The 21,166-nt window shown below is 37.1% G+C and overlaps 1 protein-coding gene across 1 annotated transcript; it reads left to right on the top strand.

Moving 5' to 3' along the window:
- The first annotated feature begins 1,876 nt into the window (after positions 1–1,876).
- On the top strand, positions 1,877–14,542 carry LOC143418269 (nuclear GTPase SLIP-GC-like). Its single transcript, XM_076882795.1, has 19 exons — positions 1,877–2,000; positions 4,693–4,757; positions 4,856–4,937; positions 6,252–6,408; positions 6,487–6,511; positions 6,698–6,787; positions 8,955–9,042; positions 9,590–9,806; positions 9,898–10,119; positions 10,995–11,201; positions 11,292–11,467; positions 12,608–12,701; positions 12,782–12,869; positions 12,998–13,119; positions 13,447–13,620; positions 13,709–13,863; positions 13,975–14,092; positions 14,167–14,275; positions 14,394–14,542. Exons 7-19 carry the CDS (start codon positions 8,987–8,989, stop codon positions 14,540–14,542), a joined length of 1,887 nt encoding a protein of 628 aa, XP_076738910.1. The 5' UTR covers positions 1,877–2,000; positions 4,693–4,757; positions 4,856–4,937; positions 6,252–6,408; positions 6,487–6,511; positions 6,698–6,787; positions 8,955–8,986.
- The last annotated feature ends 6,624 nt before the right edge of the window (positions 14,543–21,166 follow it).

Raw genomic sequence — 21,166 nt, 5'->3', positions numbered from 1 at the left:
GGCTAGGGCGGCTTGGCTGACACCTAGGCCGGGCTGACTGATACCCAGGCCGGCTCACGCTCACGTTTCACCGCCGCATGGCGGCTAGCTGGCTAGCGCGGCTTGGCTGCCACCCAGGTCGGGCTGGCTGACACCCAGGCTGGGCTGGCTGACACCCAGGCCCGCTCACGCTGTCGTGTCACCCCTAGTCTTTCGTGATGACTCTTGGTTGGCTGCTGGACTTATTTTTCATTTATATGGGCTGGTGATTCAGTATGAGTGTCCGGTGAACTGAATGTCAGGTAAGACGTTATGTATATGTAAGGTAGTGACTGGAATAAGTCACAAGGTGTCGCTGTTGAGCTGCATATATGTTGTAAATTTTAGCAATTTTGACCATTTGTCCTCTGCAGGACACCGTAGTTCAGATTTCTCGTTCGCGTGGGCGCCATCTTGGTTCAGTGTTTACTGTGATGTGCAAAGGTAAGCACTGTCAGTGGCGAACTGCATTGGTTTTGTTTAAAAATAAGTGTTCCACTGTGTAAAATAGCGGTTTGTCATTTAAGCCGAGCATATATTTTGTTTATTGAGAGGTTCATGTATTGTCTGATGAGAGTATGAGACAAAGATATACTTTTCTTTCTTACTCTCATATAAAATATTTAGCTTTTATTAAATAGTTATCTGAATCTTACAACCAAAGTTTGTATAATAATACACAAGATTGGCTGTAGACCATTGTTAATCATTCAGAACACTGTGTAAAAATAACAAAAAACAAAAAGTGAATGAAAAGTGCATAAATATTTATTTTACGTGTTTGATGTGTGTGGCAGGGCGTGGTCTGCAGTGCCGCTGCAGGGGAGGTGGACCCACCTCAGCGGCATCTGCAATCACGCCTCTCAGGTGTAAAGTCTGTGCTCTCTCTGCTTTTTTTTTTTTTTTTTTTTTGTGTATGTGTCGGGCTGTGAGATGAAAAGCTACAGCCGGCTGTGTGGGTACAGCAACTATGTGTGAAAAGTGGTCCATAACGTGATGCTTCAAAGTGTGTTCATGCAAACATTGTCGGGTCTGCTTATGAACCTCTGCGCACAGCGTCTACAAATTGGGGCTGTACGAAGTCACCTCATCTTTACACAAAACTGTAAGCTGTCATCTGTGAGGCGCGAGCGGTGTTTGGTTTTACCATAGTTCATGGTGGAGAATGGCTGCTCTGCTGAGTTTTGCTCTCTGTAGCCGTTTGAATGGAAAACTATATTGATTAGCGGCGGCATAGGCACACTTAAAATTTCTTCAGAAATTTTCGCTTTCTAGTTGGTTTCTTGCTCTCGCAACACACACACGCACACACGTCTGCCCCGTGTTGTCAAATGTAATGTTTGTTTTTGTTGTGACTGTGCGTAAAGCAATGATGGCAGGGAGGAGGGCGTTCCTCCTGAATGAAGTCTTTGAATTAGCCTTACACGATTTGCAAATGAATGTGATGCAAATGGCTTGATCATAGTTTTTACTTGCCAGAGTTTCAGTTTCTATTTGTGTAAAATAAATGTAAATAAATGTAAAAATAAATGTCTTCGAAGACATTTATTTTTACACTTGTCCTCGAGACTATCTATTACTCTGGATGACATTACTTTTGCGTCAAATCTTGAAGTTATGTCCGTCAATGTGAATATTAAACAAATATGTGGTTTATATCCCCCCACCCCCGGACCTGTTGTACCTCGTCAGTCTCCGGCACAAAATTAAAGGAAGGGGGATTATTTCAGAATAAAGCTACTGGTACGATATCACGAATTAGACGCCCTTCCATCTAAGCATCCCTCACTAGCTCACCTGTTGCTGTATACATCCGGGTCTTCGTCACCTGCCTTCTGGAGCTGTTACAGGTAGAAGTCGTGTAAATTTTTCTGCTCCCTCCGACTGAATTGGTTACATTTTTGTTGATTGGTGCTACTCATGTTTTTGTATAGATCACCTGCGGATTGTTTCCTCTGAAGTTTTCCCTCCACCGATTGCTGGTATGTTTTAATTCTGTGCATTTAATGATTTTACTTCGCAGTAAACAGGTGTGTTTATAGGTCGTAGCTGCAGAAACCTCCATTCTGAGAACTGGAAGACGCCGTTTGTAACTTTGATTTTTCACGGTCTTAGCTTTATTTCTGTCACAATCGTCTTTTTACTGTAAATGCTAATTTTACCGTGCATTCACAGCATGTGGGTGGGCGGCTGATAGCATTACAGTGGCGCCGCTACTGTTTCTCTGGCTTACACTTACAGAAGTGCTGCTGCTTTGCCTTTATGCTTTGTTTTCTCCCTTCTTTCGTTCGGATTTTATTCTTCCCATTTCAGTAACTGTCTGGGCAGTGATTTGATCTTGATCGTTTGATCTTTGTGCATTGCTCTGGTTTAAGATTTTAGAATAGCCTTTAAGCCGTATGTAGAGCATATGGAAGCCTGTTAATGTGTTTTTGATGTATTGAATTATTTATTTCGAGCAGTTTGAATATATAACAATTAATATTAATTTTTGAAGTGATCAACAATAACACTTCTATTTGGGTGTTTACTGGGTTTTTTGGAGGTGTGGTCCTAAACTTTTGATCAACTGTAAAACAGCCTGTTTCAGTTTAAGCGTTGTTTTCAATAACCTTCTAAAAATGTTTTGTTTCACTCCCATTTCTTCTTTTTGCATGTTCGAGCTCCAGTTGGAACCTTGTTAAGATCCAACCATACAAAATATGATTTTTTTTGTGCCATTTTTCAAGTGGTCTTAAACTTTTGATCAGGACTGTGTTACACCATTGGAAGTAGGCTGTAACTGTCCCTGAGACAGTTCAAATAAAGTTGGTTATTTCATGTTTCTGTGATAGATTCATGCTTAATTTAGTTCATTTATTTACAAGATAAGATGATAAAAGTCTAACATTAATTAAAAAAAAACATTTCTAAAATATGTGATTACAAAATATGGGTTTGTTAAATATGTAAAGAGTTTGGTTGAGAGCACAACCATGGCATTGTGGAGCTAGCATGGATACATGGCTACAGATGCATCTACAGCCTCAACGTTAATGTTATTCTGCATGTGGTCCAAGAGGCGCACATGGTATGGTTTCATGTATATTGTTTGTATAATGTTGCATATGTGTTCTACACTGGTAATGAGAGGACATTTTTGTGATATCCATTATTATGCATTTTTTCTGTTCTGCTTGCACAAGACTGTTTATGGACACTGATATGAGAGACTGATAAGCTCAAAGCATTTATGTTGTAAACTTTGTGTTTCTTCAGTTTTCATGGTGTCTGAAGACAATAAGAGTGAGAGAGAGAGAAAAATAAATTACCGAAGACATCAGTATGATGCATGGCCATTCTTTGTTGGACCCCTGTAGTTACATAGGCCCTCTCTCCGTTTTCTAGCTGCAGCTGCACCAGTGTTTCTGCAGTAGGGTTAACCACAGAGGCTTTTTTTTTTTAGATGAATATTTTATATAAATTAATAACTTGTTTCCTTTTATCAGGGGCTGATGCAATAAAGTGGAAGTGACTGGATGCCTTAGTGGTGGGACCTTCCATGTGCCTTGATTATTTATGGACCTCTGGTTTAAACTGCACCAGTGTGTGTGCAAGACAGGGATGGGGAACTCAAAATCTTGTCTTTTTGAGTCTCAGGTTTAAGTAGCAGCTTTACTAATATTGACCTGTGACTATTTCATGGATTCAGTGCAGCTGCTGAATAGATTACCTTCAGTGTCATTAAAAACACTGATAATGTTACTTAGGACAAAAACACATCATAGTTAATCAAGGCCGTTTTAATAAGGTTAAAGTTTTACCCAGTTATGATACAGCAAAACTGTTGGTAAATGCATATATTCTTGCATCTTTTGGAAAGTTTTGTATTAGGCGAAATTGTATATGCATTATGAAAACAATCTTGCCATGCTGTTTCATCACTCATTCAATCAATCTTGCTTCCTGCAGCCTTTCTGACCTTGTAAATAACATAAACATAGATGAATAACATAAATACATAAATACTGAAGACATGGAACAAATCTGCGTCATGTCATTTATGTTTATTCTTCAGAGAACTTCCTTTTGGAAAGTTGTTTTTTTTTTAAGTTTGGTGTTTATTTATATAAATTTTTATTTTAAACATAGCTTTGGAAGTAAACCCAGACTCTTTTTGTGCTGTTTTATCAAAATTGTGTTGACATTCTGACAAAATGGTAAAGAATCTGAGTGTTTTCAAAGAACACATTTGCTTGTCATACCTAACAGTTGCTGTTAGTTTTGTTTTGTCTTTATGTATTTGTTTACCAACGTTATTCCTTTTACATTTTTCCTAGCTGGGTTTTTTCCCACATTCAAACAAAACTAAATGTCAGTGTTTCAATATTTAGTCTTTCACTCACTCCTTATTTTTACATGTCCACTAAGATCCTATAGTCAAACATCCAGCCACTTCCGGCACCTCTGCAATAACACTAGCTCTTCCACCTTTTCGCACTTACCCTTACTCATCCTCTGACTAGCATCTGTTTATGTTCAGATCTGGTTCCACTCACCTCCTTTTGTTCTACTTACCTTCTCTTCCTTTTTTGCTTTTTTTTTTTTTTTTTTACCTTAATCGACTTTTGTTTTTAAAACTTCTACTTATTGTTCGACTTCTCCTTTTTTGTTTTTGTTCCTGACTGTTCCCAGTCTATGCCTTCTGGCTGACTTCACCCTCTCTGAAAGAACCTTTTCTACCGCATCTTCAATAGCAGGTAAACTATTTGAACTTTTGCTCTAAACGTATTGTTTATATATCTGCCTATTCCTAGCCATTTTGTTGTTTGATTAGAAATTACAATTTATCTTTCAGTTTTTCTTTGTGGTCATGGATGATTTTGTGAGAAACAAACTGACTGAATGGGATCTACAAAAGTGGATGGATAAATTTGAAGGTAAGGTATACCTATGCATCACTGATGAGCACAGATTTTGTACAATAATAATGTGATGTTTAACATGACAATTTGGCAAGCAAAAGGTCACTGGATTGTTTCCAGCTGGAGATTTGGGTCTGTATCAGGAAGAGCATATTGCCTAATGAAGCATTTGGAGCCACCCACTGCGGCAACAACTTGTAGCAAGAGAGTAGCCAATGAATACTGAAAAAGAATCTGTTAGTGTAGACATAAATGCTGCAACTTTGTTGAGCAGCAAAGCAGGTAATTTTCCTACTGTACTGGAGTAGTACATATGCACCAACGGCAACACATTGGCACATTTTTATACAAATCTCGATAATAGTTATGATAGTTACTTTTCTGTAGCATCTTGTAGGTTGTTAATTTAACAGAGAAAAGTAAAATATAAATTAATAAAAGAAAACACAAATGACATGCCTTCAATTCAAAGAGCCAATGTATTAAATTGCCCCTGTGAGGGCAAATTACACTTTAACAGCTGTGTCAATAACTAAACTCTCCTTCATCATATGCATATGTGTAGTAATTTTAAAATGATTTGCACTTCTGCATTACTAAGATTAAAATTTTTAATTACAGATGAAGAAATTACACAGGAAAGTTTATATGAACTTAATGATGAACTCATTGATAAGTTGATTCCAAAAGTTGGACCAAGATTAACGTTCAAGCAGAAATTAAAGCAGTTAAAGGTAATTGTACTTGTGTTGTGTTTATTATGCTGCTCTCTTTTTTTGCTTGTTTTCTCTTTTTTTTCTCTTAATAGGTGATCAGCGAGATTTTTGTTTTTCTTTTTAAGTACCCTTTCGCACTGTCCCTCTTCCATTCTGTTTTTCTTTTCTTTCATCTTTCTTTCTGCCTTTCCTATCCCCTAACCATGTCTGTCCCATCTGTAACAACTGAAAATAAAATAAATAATAATAACAAATGTTGATCAAATGGACCAATACGGCAAAGCTGTGATGATCCACTTGGTAAAGTAAATCCGTTGGGTATCTTTGTTGGCCTTCAGACAACAATTCTGACAGCTAAAGAACCAAACGGGACAGACACAGAAATAAATAAATAAATAAATAAATTTTAAAAAGTAATTGTACTGCATGTAATTAGTATTTCTAAAGTTGTCTGTGAAGGTTCTCAGTCAGTTTATTTCTAAAGTTATTTTGCATATTGTTATATTTGGTCTGATAAATCTCAATTTCTGTGAATTTATATTAGAATTGGATTAGTATATGCAAACACACATTAACACAAAACTATTTACCTGGAATTTTTTGTTCTTACTAGGAAGAACAAAACATAAATCAGGAAACAGTCAATTTGTCTGTTCAAGTAAGTTAAATACAATTTCATTTAAATGGCCAAGATCAATAATAGCAATTACAGTGTTTCAGTTACTTTGCACTATTAACAGGAGCAAAAAGAAGCACCTGATATAGATCAGGTAAGATTTATATATAATTAAATTCCTATATTTGATTACATAATTTTTCATGCATTAAATATGTACATTGATCCCCAGGTTTTGGCATCCACAAGTGATAAAGGTAAGATGTATGCCTTTATTACCTATATTACAAGTATTAGCAGTATTTTCAAGACAACAGTGTTTTCACTTGGACAGAATAATACCAGTCAGTTTGAGTATTAAATTTCACTCCTGAGCAAATCCCATTTAAAATTATTTATTTGTACATTTTTATTTTTATTTTATTTTATTTTTATTCAATTAGGAAAGAGAAGGTTTGAACATCCAGACGAGTCCAGCAAGTTGCAACCACCAGCTAAACGACAACGTAGCTCCCAACCAAGACCATACTTGGGTATTTCTCTATAAACAATGCCATTTAACAAAAATGGCATTTTTTTTCATTGGTTTATTGGTGTAAAAGTATGTTAATAAAATAGAATTTTTAAGAGGCAACGGCTCGCATGCCACATATACCATAATTAAATATTTAATGTTTTTGCCAAGTTCCCATATTATGAGCATGATACATAATGTTCAAACATTTTTCCTCTTTGTATTACATTTTGTATTGACTAACATTGGAGCCGAGGAGCCTGACTTAGCTGGGCTTACTACAAGACACCATGAGCTCAGAACCAGTCATCTTGAAGGGGGCTGGAGTGTTCAAAACCGGAGTTACTCTTGCTGAGACTGGCAGGAGCTGAACTACTCCAGTAGCTTAGTGAGATGTGGTTGGCAGGGCCGAGTTACTCATATTTCCCCAGTTCCAGCCCATGGGTTGGTTAATGGGTCCTGACTGTCTCCTGGCCTCTCTTTCTCTGGTGTACCTCTTCAGGTGATTAGTGAAGGCTATGAGTCTTTGCCTAGCAGTTTATAAGGCCTTGGGCATGGGTAGCTTGCTATACTTTTTAAGCATCCCTTTCTTCATCACACCTTTCTGCAGCTCTAATAATTGGCTAACTTCCCTCTGTGCTGCCTTGACCTTGGCATGCACTTCTTCTAGTAGACTGTCAGAGGATACGTCTTATACTCTTGGTAATCAACCATGGAGGATCCAGGTTTTCAGCGTAGCCACAATCTTTTCTTTAAGCTCAGCTGCTCTCGTACTCAATCCCTTGAATACACCTGTTATTCTTGGAGCTCTGTGAGATCTGGTGATCATAAAATCCCCTCTGACCTGACGTGACCTGTCCCACCAATACCATAGCATTTGTGTTATACAGCATCAGTCTTGAGTTGTGGTAGCAGTTACTTCTCTTGGTTGCTGGAACAATGAGATACTTGTTGTTTTATAATTAGTCTAGATGCTAGATGTACAGCTGTTGTTTGGTTAGCATATCTTAGTTGCACTGCAATGTAGCATGTGACAATTAAAAGCCGCAGTTTAGAGATTAGGTGGCATATCATCAAAGTAGCCATTCATTTTACCGGAATCCTTGAATTTCTCCCGAATTATGTCCTTTCATCTATTTTCTTACCGTGGTAATTTCACCTTTCTCCATCCCTTCCTCGCTCTTTTGTGGACTTCTGTCCCTCCTGTACTTCTCCTTTGCTGATGCTAGTAACATCAGCCTCCTGTGAGTGTGAGGGCTTGTTACTTGTTGGTGTCGGTGTTGTTGTTGGTACCACCGTTGATGGCGCAGCTGCTAACGTGTCAGTTACCTTGACATATTTTGTTGCATTTATTGTAAGTGGATTTTTTTTCTTTTTCTCTCTTAGCTTTTCAGGTTCATCTTTTCACCACTTCTTCCACAATAAACTCTGTTCTACAAGGTGTGTGAGTGCACAGCAAAGGTGGAGAGGGCCTGGTTGTGTTAAGCGATTTGATTGGGTAAAACAGTGTCAGTTAATGATAGCAGTTAATTAATGAATAGGCAGCTGTCAGTGTTTGTGTGGATGGTCCACAGCAGTCATTGGTCTAAAAGCACATTGGCAAAACAGGCAAATGTCTGGTATGCCAGATTACCAGTCAAGCCCTGGTGGGCACTGAAGGTGGAGGGATCAGGTTTGGGGAGGAATCCTGTCACTCATGGTTTTGAGCTTGTGGGGCTCGAGAATCAGCTGGCAGTTACTGATAGGCCAAGTGGAATGTAGATCTGGCAGTAGCTGAACGAAAAACTCCGAACTGCCAGTGCAGAGGAGAGTCCAGCTATTAGATGAACCTTTTGAGTCAGGAATGAAAATGCAGCATTCGTAGCCATCACAAAACACTGTACCATCATTTTATGCTGTCAGAGATATTTGAGGTTGCACGGGAGTTTTCCAAACCAATCTATTTGGGGTTTTTGGAATTCGAGAAGGTATTTTATCCTGTGAGAAAAGAATGGAGTGGCCACTCAGGAAAGCACTTTTGCTTCGAGTAAAATATGTCTTTGGGTCCTGTTCACAAGTGAGAGTGGAGTGAGAAATTAGTGATATGGTGAGATGGTCATTCAGAAAGGACTCAGAGAAAGGATCATTGGGATGGTTTCACTGGTTTATAGCTCCTGCTAAATAATTATTTACTTCTTTGCTTACAGAAGCAATCGTGCTGTCTGATGTAAAAAACATAATGAAATTCGTCCATGCCAGACTACACGAAAAAGACAAGCTCAGTGCTTTCCTGAAGTGAGTATTAAGTTTCCGTATTCTTTGTTGTGTCTGTATAGCCATGTTAGAAAGCCATGTTTGTTTGTTTGTTTGCTAGCAAGTGATTCTAGAATCATAAATAATCATAGTAACATGGACATTCATTCCTTATTTAATTTGTAAGACTCAAGACCTCCATTGTTTGGGAGCACATGAGCTGTCTTTTATTGTTGGGGGATGTTCATTACAAGAAATAACAGTTTTCTTTTTGCTGAGCCTACATGAACCTACATTTTGTGCTAGTATTCACCAATGTATTTCTTGACTGGTGAAGTATTTTTACTATTACTTACTTTATTAGTTACTTTAAAGTTGTATTGCTGACAGACAGGTTAAAACAGAAAATGAATTCTTCCAATGCTTTAAGTGTGGATCACAGTTAGTCTCACTTGGGTTTGATTTACTTCTGCCAGACTTTTATTCTTGTGAATTTCTGGTAAGTCTGTATAGTACAGCTACTTTTATTTGCTGTTTCTGGTATCCACAAATTAGAGGTAAAAATTTAACTCTTCCTCTCATTTAACAGGAAAAAAATTAGGGATTTGGAGACAGACAAGAGGGAGCTGGTTGGTGTCTTTGGTAAAACTGGGGCTGGAAAGAGTTCTCTGATAAATGCCATCATTGAAGAGAAGAACCTTTTGCCTTCTGGAAGTGTCAGTGCATGCACCTCAGTCATGATCAAAGTGGAGGCTAACATGCAAGGCTCTAAGTATGAGGCAGACATTGAGTTCATCACACCAGAGGTAAAATTAGTTTTAGCTGCAGAAATATAATATCTTATTTTTCTGGGTTTAGGCCCTTTTAATAAAACTGAGAAGCATTTTTGTTTTTAAGGAGTGGAAAGATGAGTTGTGGTCATCTCATCAATTTATTGGGGATAATGAAGACTGTGAAATGGATGTTGATAATGACTATCATGACATCAGTGAAAAGTTTTCAGCGCTCTATGGAGAAGAATGGAAAGGAAAGTCTTTTGAAGATCTTATGGATGGAAAATATTTCAGAGAAATTCCAGAATTTCCCCAAAGCAGGAGGAAGATTTTGTCATGTGAATCAGTAAGACATCACCGCTCTATTACTAAACAGGAAGTGTGATGTGTTAAAATTGTATAAATTTGCTGTTATTAAGTATAGTATTTGGTTTCAGTAATTTAGGAACTGTGCAACCTACAGTAAGAGGTGTATGAGACAATTGTCCACTAACAAAAAAAATTAATCTGTTCTATTTTGTTATATTATCTGTCATTTTCAGACATATTTTCTTTTTAGGCCTGTGACAGACAGGCAACCTGTCCCAGGTATACCCCGACTGTCTCCATATGGCAACTGGAGAGGTTGCAGCCCCCCTTGTGACCCTAAATTAGAAAGTTGAAGAGAATGAATGGATGGATCAGTCATTTTAAACACTGTTTATATTTGAAAAGTTGGTTCAAAATTCAAGTAGTGTGTGTGTGTGTGTGTGTGTTTGTGTCATTTTAGGAAAATTTCAAGATTTTACTGCTGTTAAATGTGACTTTTGATCTGAACAGTATCTAAGGGTTAAATTACACCATTTAACAGTTTGATTCTTGGGTGATTTCACTATGTGCAACACAGTGATTTATTACTGTTACTGAAGGTTACTCACCATACCAACTAGATTTTAAGTCTTAATATAAAATGAGTAACAGTAGGGTGGGCATTAGGTAAGGCTGCACTTTTTGCAGCAATCTCCTATAGAAAACTATTCCACACGGATATAAAACAGGTCTGCTGATCACATTTAAATCTAAAATTAATGACTCATGCAAACTTTTACTGAGACTATTTAATTGCTTTTTTTTGTCATCTTTTATGGCACTGTAATTCTTTAAAGCAATCTGTAACACACTTACAGTGTAGGATTGAAGTTAAACTGTCTTGCATTGCTTTATTTTTGTTATTTATTGCAGGCTGAAGAACTCTCTGCAGAATGTGTCAAGTACACAAGAAGTGATTCAAAACAAGGAGAAGGTAATGAAGGAAAAAAGTGGTTTTGGCCACTGGTGAAGTGTGTGACTGTCAGGTTGCCAAACAATCCTTTTCTCCAGCATGTCACACTTGTGGACCTTCCTGGAAATGGCGACCGTAACAAGAGCAGAGATCAGATGTGGAAAGGGGTAATTCACATTTACTGCTCTTTGCTTTATTATGTGCAAACAGTAATGTCATCTTTTGATGAAGCATTGAGACATGTTATTCTCCTTCAGATACTTGGAAATTGTTCTACTGTGTGGATTGTGACTGAAATTAATCGTGCAACATCAGAGAAAGAGGCCTGGGAGATCCTGGACAGTGTCAGTAGTCTGATTGGAAATGGTGGCGAATGTCAGCAAATTCACTTTATTTGCACCAAGTCTGATCTTCTGGATGACTCAGATGATCTGTAAGTAAATTTCCCATGCTGATCAACCGCAGGGTGTTTCCATAGAAGATAAACCCAGGCCAGACAAAGAGTAAAGCAAAGGGTTTGGCTTTATTAATGCAGAACATTTAGGTCAAAAGGAGTCTCAGACGCTGAGACAATTTTATAAAGTTTACTAAATAAGGTTCACTGAGTAATGAAAAGAGAATTGCCTGGTCAGAAGGAAATTGAGTTATTTGAGAGTGACACAGACAAGGCAGCTTTATATATGGGTACAAAATCTATGAGATTATAGGAAACTTCCGAACAAATCATAATCCATCTAGATCATGTCTCCAAAAGTTGAATCTGTTCATCTGGATGTAGCGTTTTGTGGGAGAAATATTTCATCACTTATCCAAGTGACTTCTTGACTACTTCAATATTCATATGGACAATGACAAAATCCCTCTTTCCAGAGAGATCTGCCATCCATGGCCTTCCGTCTATTCACAGCTCCTCAACCCCTCATGAACTTGTTTCTCATTATAATGTCAACCTTCATAACCTTCGTAACATATTTGCTCCACTTAAACATCGAACTGTCTCATTTTCCCATTCAGCACCATGGTTTACCCCCAACCTGCGTCATCTTAAAGCTAAAGGACGCCAACTCGAACGTCTATTCAAGAAAACTGGACTTGCTATACATAAAGAAATGTATAATGATCATGTTTTGTTCTATAAGTACTGCATTGTTTCAGCCAAATCCGCATACTACTTTGGTTTAATCAGTTCTAATGAAGGTAACTCCAGGTCTCTCTTTTCATTGTTCAGTAAAATTACAAAAACTCCAGACATATTCTCCTCCCATATGTATTCTGCTGACTTTTGTAATTCTCTTATCTCTTTTTTCACCCGTAAAATCTCAGATATTCACCGTCAACTTAACTCTGCAGGAGCTTCCGACTCTGAAGTAGACTTCCTGTTTCCCCCACTGTCTTCCTGTCACTTATATTCCATTATCACAAACATTCTTGATTTGTATCACTTTTTTCTCAAATATCCATTACAGTCTTAAGGAAGGTACCTCATTAGTCTGTTGGTGGATTATTGCCATTGAGACAAGTATATTTCTTTGTGTCTGTGTGTGTGTGTTACCCCCCCCCCCCCCCTTTTTAGTTCGTCAGCTGATTTCCATGATCTACTAACTGAAAGAAATGTGCAAGCCAAAGATGCAATAAAGATAGAATTCAACAAGCAAAGCAAGATTAAGGTGAATTTTATAGTCCGACAGAGAGTCTAATGCAAAGACTCTCCACATTTACATTAAATTGAAATCACATTTTTCCCTAGAAACACTTCACTGATGACACTTTCAAAGTGTTCACAGTGAGCTCCAAAGAGTTCCTAAAAGAAAACTACTTAAGTCCAGAAGATACTGGTAGGTGAAGTCCCCTTTATGTAAACATAACATGCATAGCTAGAATGCTAATGTTTTTTCAGTTTGCTTTGATTGAAAGAAGAATTGTTTAATTTTAATTAAACTATGCATGTATGTCCTTGAAACAGAAATAACCAAACTTCAGAGATTTTTGCAAGATCTCAATGACTGTCACTCAGAGACAGTAAACTATGTGAAGGGAGCTCACGGGATTCTGTCTTTGATTCAAGGCGCCAACTCCAGAGGAGTGGTAAGGTCAAGTAAGAGATACAAAATAATATTCTCTTAAATGTTTGGATTTCTCATATCGTTAGCTTCATAGCATAAGTGCCTAAGTCATTGACTTAGTCAAATGACTTAGGCAATTATGCTATGAAGCTAACGATATGTATTTGTGTTTCTTTTATTGGTTTTTGTTACTAATTTATGAGTTATTTGATTGATTCGTGTAGTTTTGCTGTTCTATTTTGCTTCTTAGGTCCGTATTACAGGAGAGTGACTTTTTAAACCAACTGAATTTCATTAAGAAACAACAACAAGTAGTTTTTATGGTTTTACTAATAAAAATATTTTTCAGAAGAGTAAAAAAGGCGAGGTGTGTGAAGAACTTGAGATAAACATGAGCCTCCAACTTGATAATGTCAGAAAAGAAATGGAAGACGCCTATACGGCTTTAAAAAAATGTCTTGATGATGGTGTTGAGAAATCCAAACGTTCATATGGAGAAAAACTCAAGAACTTCTTGTATGATGTATGTAGTTTAAGCATAGTTAAAATACATACAGATTTTACATGACAATGTAAAATGCAATAATTCTGAGTTTACTTTTGTGTTTCAGGGAAAGAATGGTGGTGCTTTTTACAATTTACTGAAGTGTGTCGTTGAGAATGGTGGCATCTACAAACCAAAAAAAGGGAAACAAATTAACCTTAATATGAAGTTGGCTTCCTGTCTGATTGACAGCATTGGTGCAGAATTCAGAAAGACCTTCCCGTAATTAAAATATGTTCTAAACAGTCACATGATATCATTCGAGATATGTAATTCATAACATATAAACTTGCCAGTTAAGCCATTATGATCTACAATGTTTACATGTTTTAGAAATGAAGTAACTTGTGGAGCATTCAATGGAGTCATCAAGACATTTTCACTTGACATTGATTCTCTGATTGAAAAGTACCAAAATGCTGAACTGCAACTCAGATTTCTCAAGACAGAGGTAAGAAGTGAAACTTTACTGTCTATCAATGGACTGATGGTAAAGTTCATCCTTATTTCATGTTTGTCTGTAAGGAAGAAAATATTAAGGCAAGACTGAGCAGAGTCATCCAGAAACAGAAGAAAAATGTCTACAGCAGTCTGACAGAGACAATTGAGTACATTATGGAAGAAGGCTACAAGAGTAAGAAATAAAATCAGAGATTCACAACTTGGCAGTAAAACAGATATTTTTTTTTTTTAGAATTAATCGGCATAAAAAGTATGAAGAGTTTTCTTTTCTTTTTTTTTCTTTTTTTTAGAGGCTTTAGCATTTACAGGAGAAGACGCACTGTACAACATGAGGGAGACTATTGAGAACCACGTGCACTCAAAGAAGGACATGTTTGAGCAGGCAAAAAACACCATGTTGGAGAAGTTGCACGATTTGATGGTTTGTCATGTTTTATAAAGAATTATGATGAACATATTTTCTCATAACTCACCTGAAGGCCTTTTCTGTATTTAACTGGATTAGACTTATACAGAAATGGTTGTCTCCATTTATATTTTTCATCCAGTCTGAGAACCTTCTAAATACAACTTTAACACAATATCCTAGTCTTTGGTAAGTGATGAAAAACTTTACATTTTTAAATTAGGTATACGTCTTGGGGACTCTGGAGAAAACTATGAAGGAATCAATTGGACTTTCATTCAAAGCTGGAGAGTGCTTACTCCCAGGTAAACAGGACAGTTTTCTGTAATTACATTGGTTCAAATTATTTGATGATGTTTCCCTTCCCTCTTTATCTTTGCAGTCTTGCAGGGGTGTCTATATATTTATCTTTAAAAAAAAAAAGAATAAATAACTGATTACTCATTCACACATATGTGTGTCACTCTGGGGGGAAACAATTCAAAAAATGTTTTGTTTTTCAGATGTTTCAACAGAGCTTGAGATGGTGAAGAAATATTATGATCAACTTGTAGGCACTCCAGATGATGAAATATCACTAACTCTGTAAATCCTAATGTTATCAACTGAATTAAATTAATGTTTTTAATTTAAAAAATGTCAATGTTTTTTGTCTTTAAAAATGTTAAAATTTGTTTTAAGTACATATGCTGATCATCTTAGAGGCTGCAATTAGTCCATTTTGGGGACTCGTGTAGTGTGAGGATTGTTAAAAGCAATATTAAGATGTAAATAATTCATATCTTCCATTTGTCATTGTTCAGTAGTTAAGTAAAACTATTTATGCATTTTGACTGATACTGTTTAAAAAGCTTGAGAATATATTTTTTATGTGCTTGATCTGCTTACCCTGAGTTACAGTTTTTCATATTAAATCATTACATGACATTATAGAGTTGTGTAATGTTTAGATTATTTCTTGTATTCTTCCTCTCATTTAGTCATGTTGTCTTGTTGGTTTACAGCTTAATTTCTCCCTTGGTGTTCCTTAGTCCTGTGTTAAGAAAAATATATTTCCTCTTTGGTTCTTGACTTTTTTTTTTTTTTAAGTTTTAGGATCCAAACTTACTAAACAATCCTGCTCCATAACAAAACAAACATACAAAAACCCATTGCATTACAGTTTTTGGAAATATGAAATCACTATAACATTGTATACATGTGTATTTAAACATCTTTACATTGACAGAAATTGGAGTTTCTATGGTTTGACCCATCTGTGATAGAAGTGAGCTGTATGTGGTCTATGATGAAAAATGCGTTTTACATCCTGTGAGGCCTTAAGTCGTGTTATCGTTTGGTGGGCCTGTTTTTATTTCCTTTTTGTTCAGACCATCATTAGTGGCTCCTCCCATCCATTATGAGAAAAGTAGTTCACCTGTTTGGGAACCTATTTAAGGTGATATAATTTTACGATGGCAGCCACCCTCCCCCTCCTCTAAGAAGGCTGAGGCTTTTCTGGCACCCAATTTATTTATTTATTTTTTCTTGCTGTTGTTTTTTTCCCCTTTTGTGGCTTTTCCGTTTTTTCTAGTTTCAGTCACTTGTAGGTAGGTTATAGGTAAGCACACAGTTGTTGTTGCTTTTTTTTCTTTACCACTGTGCTTAATAAATGAATATGGTAAAATTATTTGTGTGGAATTCCCTTCTTTGTTGTCTAAGGTGCTTGGAAAGAAAACCGTCTGGACTTTTCTAAGTTGCTTGAAGATGTTTCACCTCTCATCCGAGAAGCTTCTTCAGTCATAACTTATCCATGCCTTCGTACTTCAAGATTAGACTACTGCAACTCCCTTTACCCGGGCTTCCAATCTGTCCTTCTACATAAACTACAACTTGTCCAAAATGCAGCGGTACGCCTTTTAACTGGTACTAGAAGATTTGATTCTTTTACCTTGATCCTTGCTGACCTACATTGGCTGCCCATCAAATATCGGATTAATTTTAAGATTTTATTGCTTACATTCAAAATCATAAATAATATTGCGCCATGCTATTTAACTGAACTTCTCAGCCTGTATACTCCTAGGAGAGCACTTCGATCATTGAGTCAAATGCTCTTGGTGCAACCTTGGTCCCAGCTGAAAACCAGAGGGGATCGTGCCTTTGCCATTGCTGCACCTAACCTCTGGAACAGTTTTCCAGCTGATATTCACACGTCGGAATCTATTTAATCTTTTAAAACACGATTGAAAGGTTATTTATTTGATCTTGCATTTTCGATTAGTTAGTGATTTATCGGATGTACACTTTGTGCTTTTGTTACATTTGTGTGTAATTTTAACCTATTGTGTTACTGTTTTTTTCCAGTTGATATTTCTGTGTTGATTTTACCTAACTTTTACACCAGGAGTGAAATATTTCTTTTAACATAGTACTCCCGGGTTAATTAGTGCTTTTTTTTTTCTGGCAATGTATTTGTACTCTACTATCGTACTCACATGTAATTAATTTTATTTCATATTTAACTATTGAGAAGCACTTTGGTGTACAGTACCTCTGGTCTTTAAATGTGCTTTATAAATAAAGTATTGATTGATAAGGTCAAATGGTGGAGAGTCCCAGATTTAAGCCCCATGGGAGTGTCCCCCCCCCTCCAAGAGGGACAATGGACCCCCTAATGATCCTCTACGTAATCACAAGAGACAGGTGTGAAAACAGGTGTGGATCACAATCAACCAAGGTTTCAGGTGAACTTATTGTAAAATCATGCCCCACCCTATGGGGCAGGATGTGAGTGGGCATTAAGGGCCAAAAATTTCTCAATTAAAAACCTTAAAATTTGAATTCATCATTTACTTATTTCTCTTTTTTAAATTGTTACTTAAAGATTTTGAAAGATGTTTTGTCATCTGGATTTCAAAAAGAGTTTTTGAAATGAGGTTTTTATTGAGAGTTAAAAAAAATTTGATGTCTTTATTAATGGTTTAACAATTCATTTTGAAAGATTGATTTCTAAATAGTGTTTTTGTTTTAAATTAAATTTTTAAATAAGAAATTACCTATTTAATTTTTAAATAAATAAAATAATTACAATTTTGTTTTTAAAAATGAATTTACAAATGCACATTTCATTATACAATTAATTATTTCAACACAGCATTGTCTATTTCGATGCATGTGACTGTTCTGGTCTTCCATATATGTCATCATTATTGGTTACTTGCTCTTGTCCTTATTATCCTGCCATGCTGATCAGGAAGGCTAGCTCTGTGGTCGGCATGAAGCTGGACACTCTGGTGACAGTGGCAGAGAAAAGGACACTAAAAAAAGCTGCTGGACATTATGAACAATGCTGGGCATCCTCTGCACACGGCCATTAACAACCAGAAGAGTCTGTTCAGTGACAGGTTGCTTCTCCCCAAGACAAGAACTAACAGACTTAAAAACTCCTTTGTCCCACACGCCATCAAACTGTTTAACTCCTCTCTGGAGGGGAGAGGGAGGGGAAACAGGAGGACAAAGGAGGGGGGAACAACTAAGCTGTAGTGCCTCTTCACCTCACTGTACAATACCTTGTGCAATACTTTTTGTAAATAGTCAACAGTGCAATAGACCTCAATACTTGAAATGTGCAATTCACTTGTATTTTTATTTTTATTCCTATTTATTCTATTTATCCCCTTCGTATATTTTATTTATATTTGTCTCTGTATTTATATATGTGTGTGTGTGTGTGTGTGTGTGTGTGTGTGTGTGTGTGTGTGTGTGTGTGTGTGTATGTATATGTATATATATATATATATATATATATATATATATATATATATATATATATATATAATATTCTGTAACTGTAACTTCTGTCGGTGCTGTGCTTTTTGGAAATCGAATTTCCCAGAGGAACCCACCCAAGGGATTAATAAAGTTCTATCTTATCTTATCTTATCTTATCTTATCTTATCTTATGCCTCCCACGTCTGTCCCGTGTTGTCACATGATGTAATGTTTGTTTTTGTTGGGACTGTGTATATAGTAAAGTAATAGCAGAAGGGAGGAAGGTGTTCCTCCTGAATACAATATTTCAATTAGCCTTAAATGATCTGCAAATGAATATGATGCAAATGGCTTGATCATAGTTTTTATTTGCCATAGTTTTAGTTTCTATTTATCATGACGACATTTATCTTTACACTTTACGCCGTGCTTGAGATTATTGTACCCGGCCCTAAAAATCTTAGAAATATGGTATCTACCGCCCCAGCCTTTGTCGTCGCTGGAGGGTCCGTGGGACCGCTCCAGCCTTCATCCGCCTTCGCTGGAGGGTCCGAGGGACCGCTCCAGCCTTCGTCGTCTGCTGGAGGGTCAGTGGGACCGCTCCAGCCTTCATCAGCTTCGTCTGCCTTCGCTTCAGCCATCCGTCTCCGCTGGAGGGTCCGAGGGACCGCTCCAGCCTTCATCCGCCTTCGCTGGAGGGTCCGAGGGACCGCTCCAGCCTTCGTCGTCTGCTGGAGGGTCCGTGGGACCGCTCCAGCCTTCATCGGCTTCGTCTGTCTGGATCAAACTTTTCACTTGGGGTTACATGTTTGATTTATGGGTGGGGGGAAATGTTACGTTTCGGTGTTGTCAGTGTTTTGTTTTTTGCGTGACTGTCATGTATTTCCTGCTTTACGTTGAAAGTCTGTGTTATCTTAATGTGTTCAGTTTATGTTTCCTTGTCTCGTCAGGTCTAATTTGCCCCAGCTGTGTTTCCCTCCTGTAGTCCATTCCCTGATTGCTCCTATGTATTTAAGCCTTGTGTTTCAGTATGTCATGGTCGCGATCTCCCCCGTGTTGTAAATAAAAAGTTTGTTGTAAATAGCTGTAAATGGGTTTTGTCAATACTTTCGTTTTGAGACACTTTCGTTTTGGGATTTTGGTGGAGAGCCTTAGTGGGGTTTTTTTTCGTGTGTTTTCTCCTTATTTTTATTTTCCTGCGTTGCACGCCGGTTGCCTAGGCCGGGGTGTAACACTGCTCCCAATTTGGATTCAGACAGACAATATCTCTATCAAGATTAGCTTTAAAACCTATAATCTGTTTATACATTACTCTTTCAACATCTATCAATCTATGGTTTTCTTCCACAGCATGTCTTTGTGTTATCTTCATCCTCTTACCACAACCAGTTGTGGAAGATGGCCATCTCTCCCTGAGTCTGGTTCTGCTGGAGCTCATATGGGTCACATGGTTTTGGGGTTTTTCTCTGTTTGCATTGTTGCATTGTTGTAGTTTCTTTACCTTACAATATAAAGCGCATAAGGCAATTATCGTCATGATTTAGCGCTAAATAAATTCAATTAAATTGGAATTTAATTGAAGTGAATCATGAACAAAAATAAACTCAAGTATTCTGATGCATTTATAACTTACTTGTGTAAAACATCTCCAAAGATTACCCCTTTCACCAGATTAGCATTAATGTTGCTTTAACTACTCATTAACAGCTAACAGGTGTCACTGTAAGAGAAGATTCAGTGCAAATGTTTCATATAGAATTTCACAGAAAAGTGCCACTTGTGACATGACAACTGATATTTTAAAATTATTTTGAATCTTCTTTTTTGTAGTAACAATAATAGCAATAACTGTATAATTGGATTGGATACTGTAGAGGATATTCTATCTATCTATCTATCTATCTATCTATCTATCTATCTATCTATCTATCTATCTATCTATCTATCTATCTATCTATCTATCTATCTATCTATCTAATGTTCAACATGGAGCAAAAAAAAATAAAGAAAGCGGGATTATGTGAGAATAAAAATACTGGTACGATGTCACTGAAATCAGGCAAATAGATGTCCTGTGTTCAATCGTAGCTTCCATCTAAGCATCCCTTACTCGCTTCCGGGTCTTCGTTACCTGCCTTCTCGAGCTGTTACAGGTATAGGAGGCTGTGTCCCAATTCAGGGTCTGCACGCTTGAAGTACGCGCACTACGCACACTCCGCGTACTACGTACGGTGCGTACTATAAGTAGGAGAAGTGCGGAAGTGAGAGGCTTGTGAAATGGGACGGTCTAGCCTTCGTCACGCTGTTCAGGTTGCCTAGCAACCTGATAATAGCTATATCAAGCTATATAGTTTATGTCTTCCATATTTCCAACTATATCCATAATCATATACTGTGTATGCTACCATTGTATATAGTGTATTATCTTACTTTTTTTCATTGATTGTACTTATTTGTATTTTTGTATTTCCTTCTGATATTTGTACCTGAGCTGAGGTGACGCAAAAATTTCCCCGTTGTGAGATCAATAAAGTCTTATCTTAGCAACCATTATACTAACCGCGAGAAACGCGAGATTGTGTGACATAAATGAAGGAGAAAAAAATGTTTTGTTGGTCATTCATTGTTGTCATGACATCACTTTGATTAGTTGAGTATCTGAGGCTGAGGCTGAGACCACAGGACTGTAAAACATGATAGTTGGGCTTCATTTCTGTACTGAACAGTCATTTCAAGAGTAGTTAGTAAATAACAGTTAGCTCTTGTTGTTCATGAGACTAAAGTCATCTCACTGTGATATATATATATATCATAATAATCTGACAATACTATAATATTGGCCATATTATATTTACATTACCACAGTGAGATGACTTTAGTCTCACTGTTTGCAAGTGAGACTAA

The sequence above is a fragment of the Maylandia zebra genome, linkage group LG4 (assembly GCF_041146795.1).
Source record: "Maylandia zebra isolate NMK-2024a linkage group LG4, Mzebra_GT3a, whole genome shotgun sequence".
Lineage (NCBI taxonomy): Eukaryota > Metazoa > Chordata > Actinopteri > Cichliformes > Cichlidae > Maylandia > Maylandia zebra.
This window is presented reverse-complemented; position numbering and strand designations above follow the sequence as displayed.

What these genes read in the sequence shown, in the direction of transcription:
- LOC143418269 (XM_076882795.1), top strand. Translation starts at nt 8,987, where the DNA reads ATGAAATTCGTCCATGCCAGACTACACGAAAAAGACAAGCTCAGTGCT. An exon ending in AGATTTTGTCATGTGAATCA is followed by an intron (nt 10,120 to 10,994) that starts GTAAGACATCAC and finishes TATTTATTGCAG; the next exon opens with GCTGAAGAACTCTCTGCAGA. An exon ending in TCAAGAACTTCTTGTATGAT is followed by an intron (nt 13,621 to 13,708) that starts GTATGTAGTTTA and finishes TTTGTGTTTCAG; the next exon opens with GGAAAGAATGGTGGTGCTTT.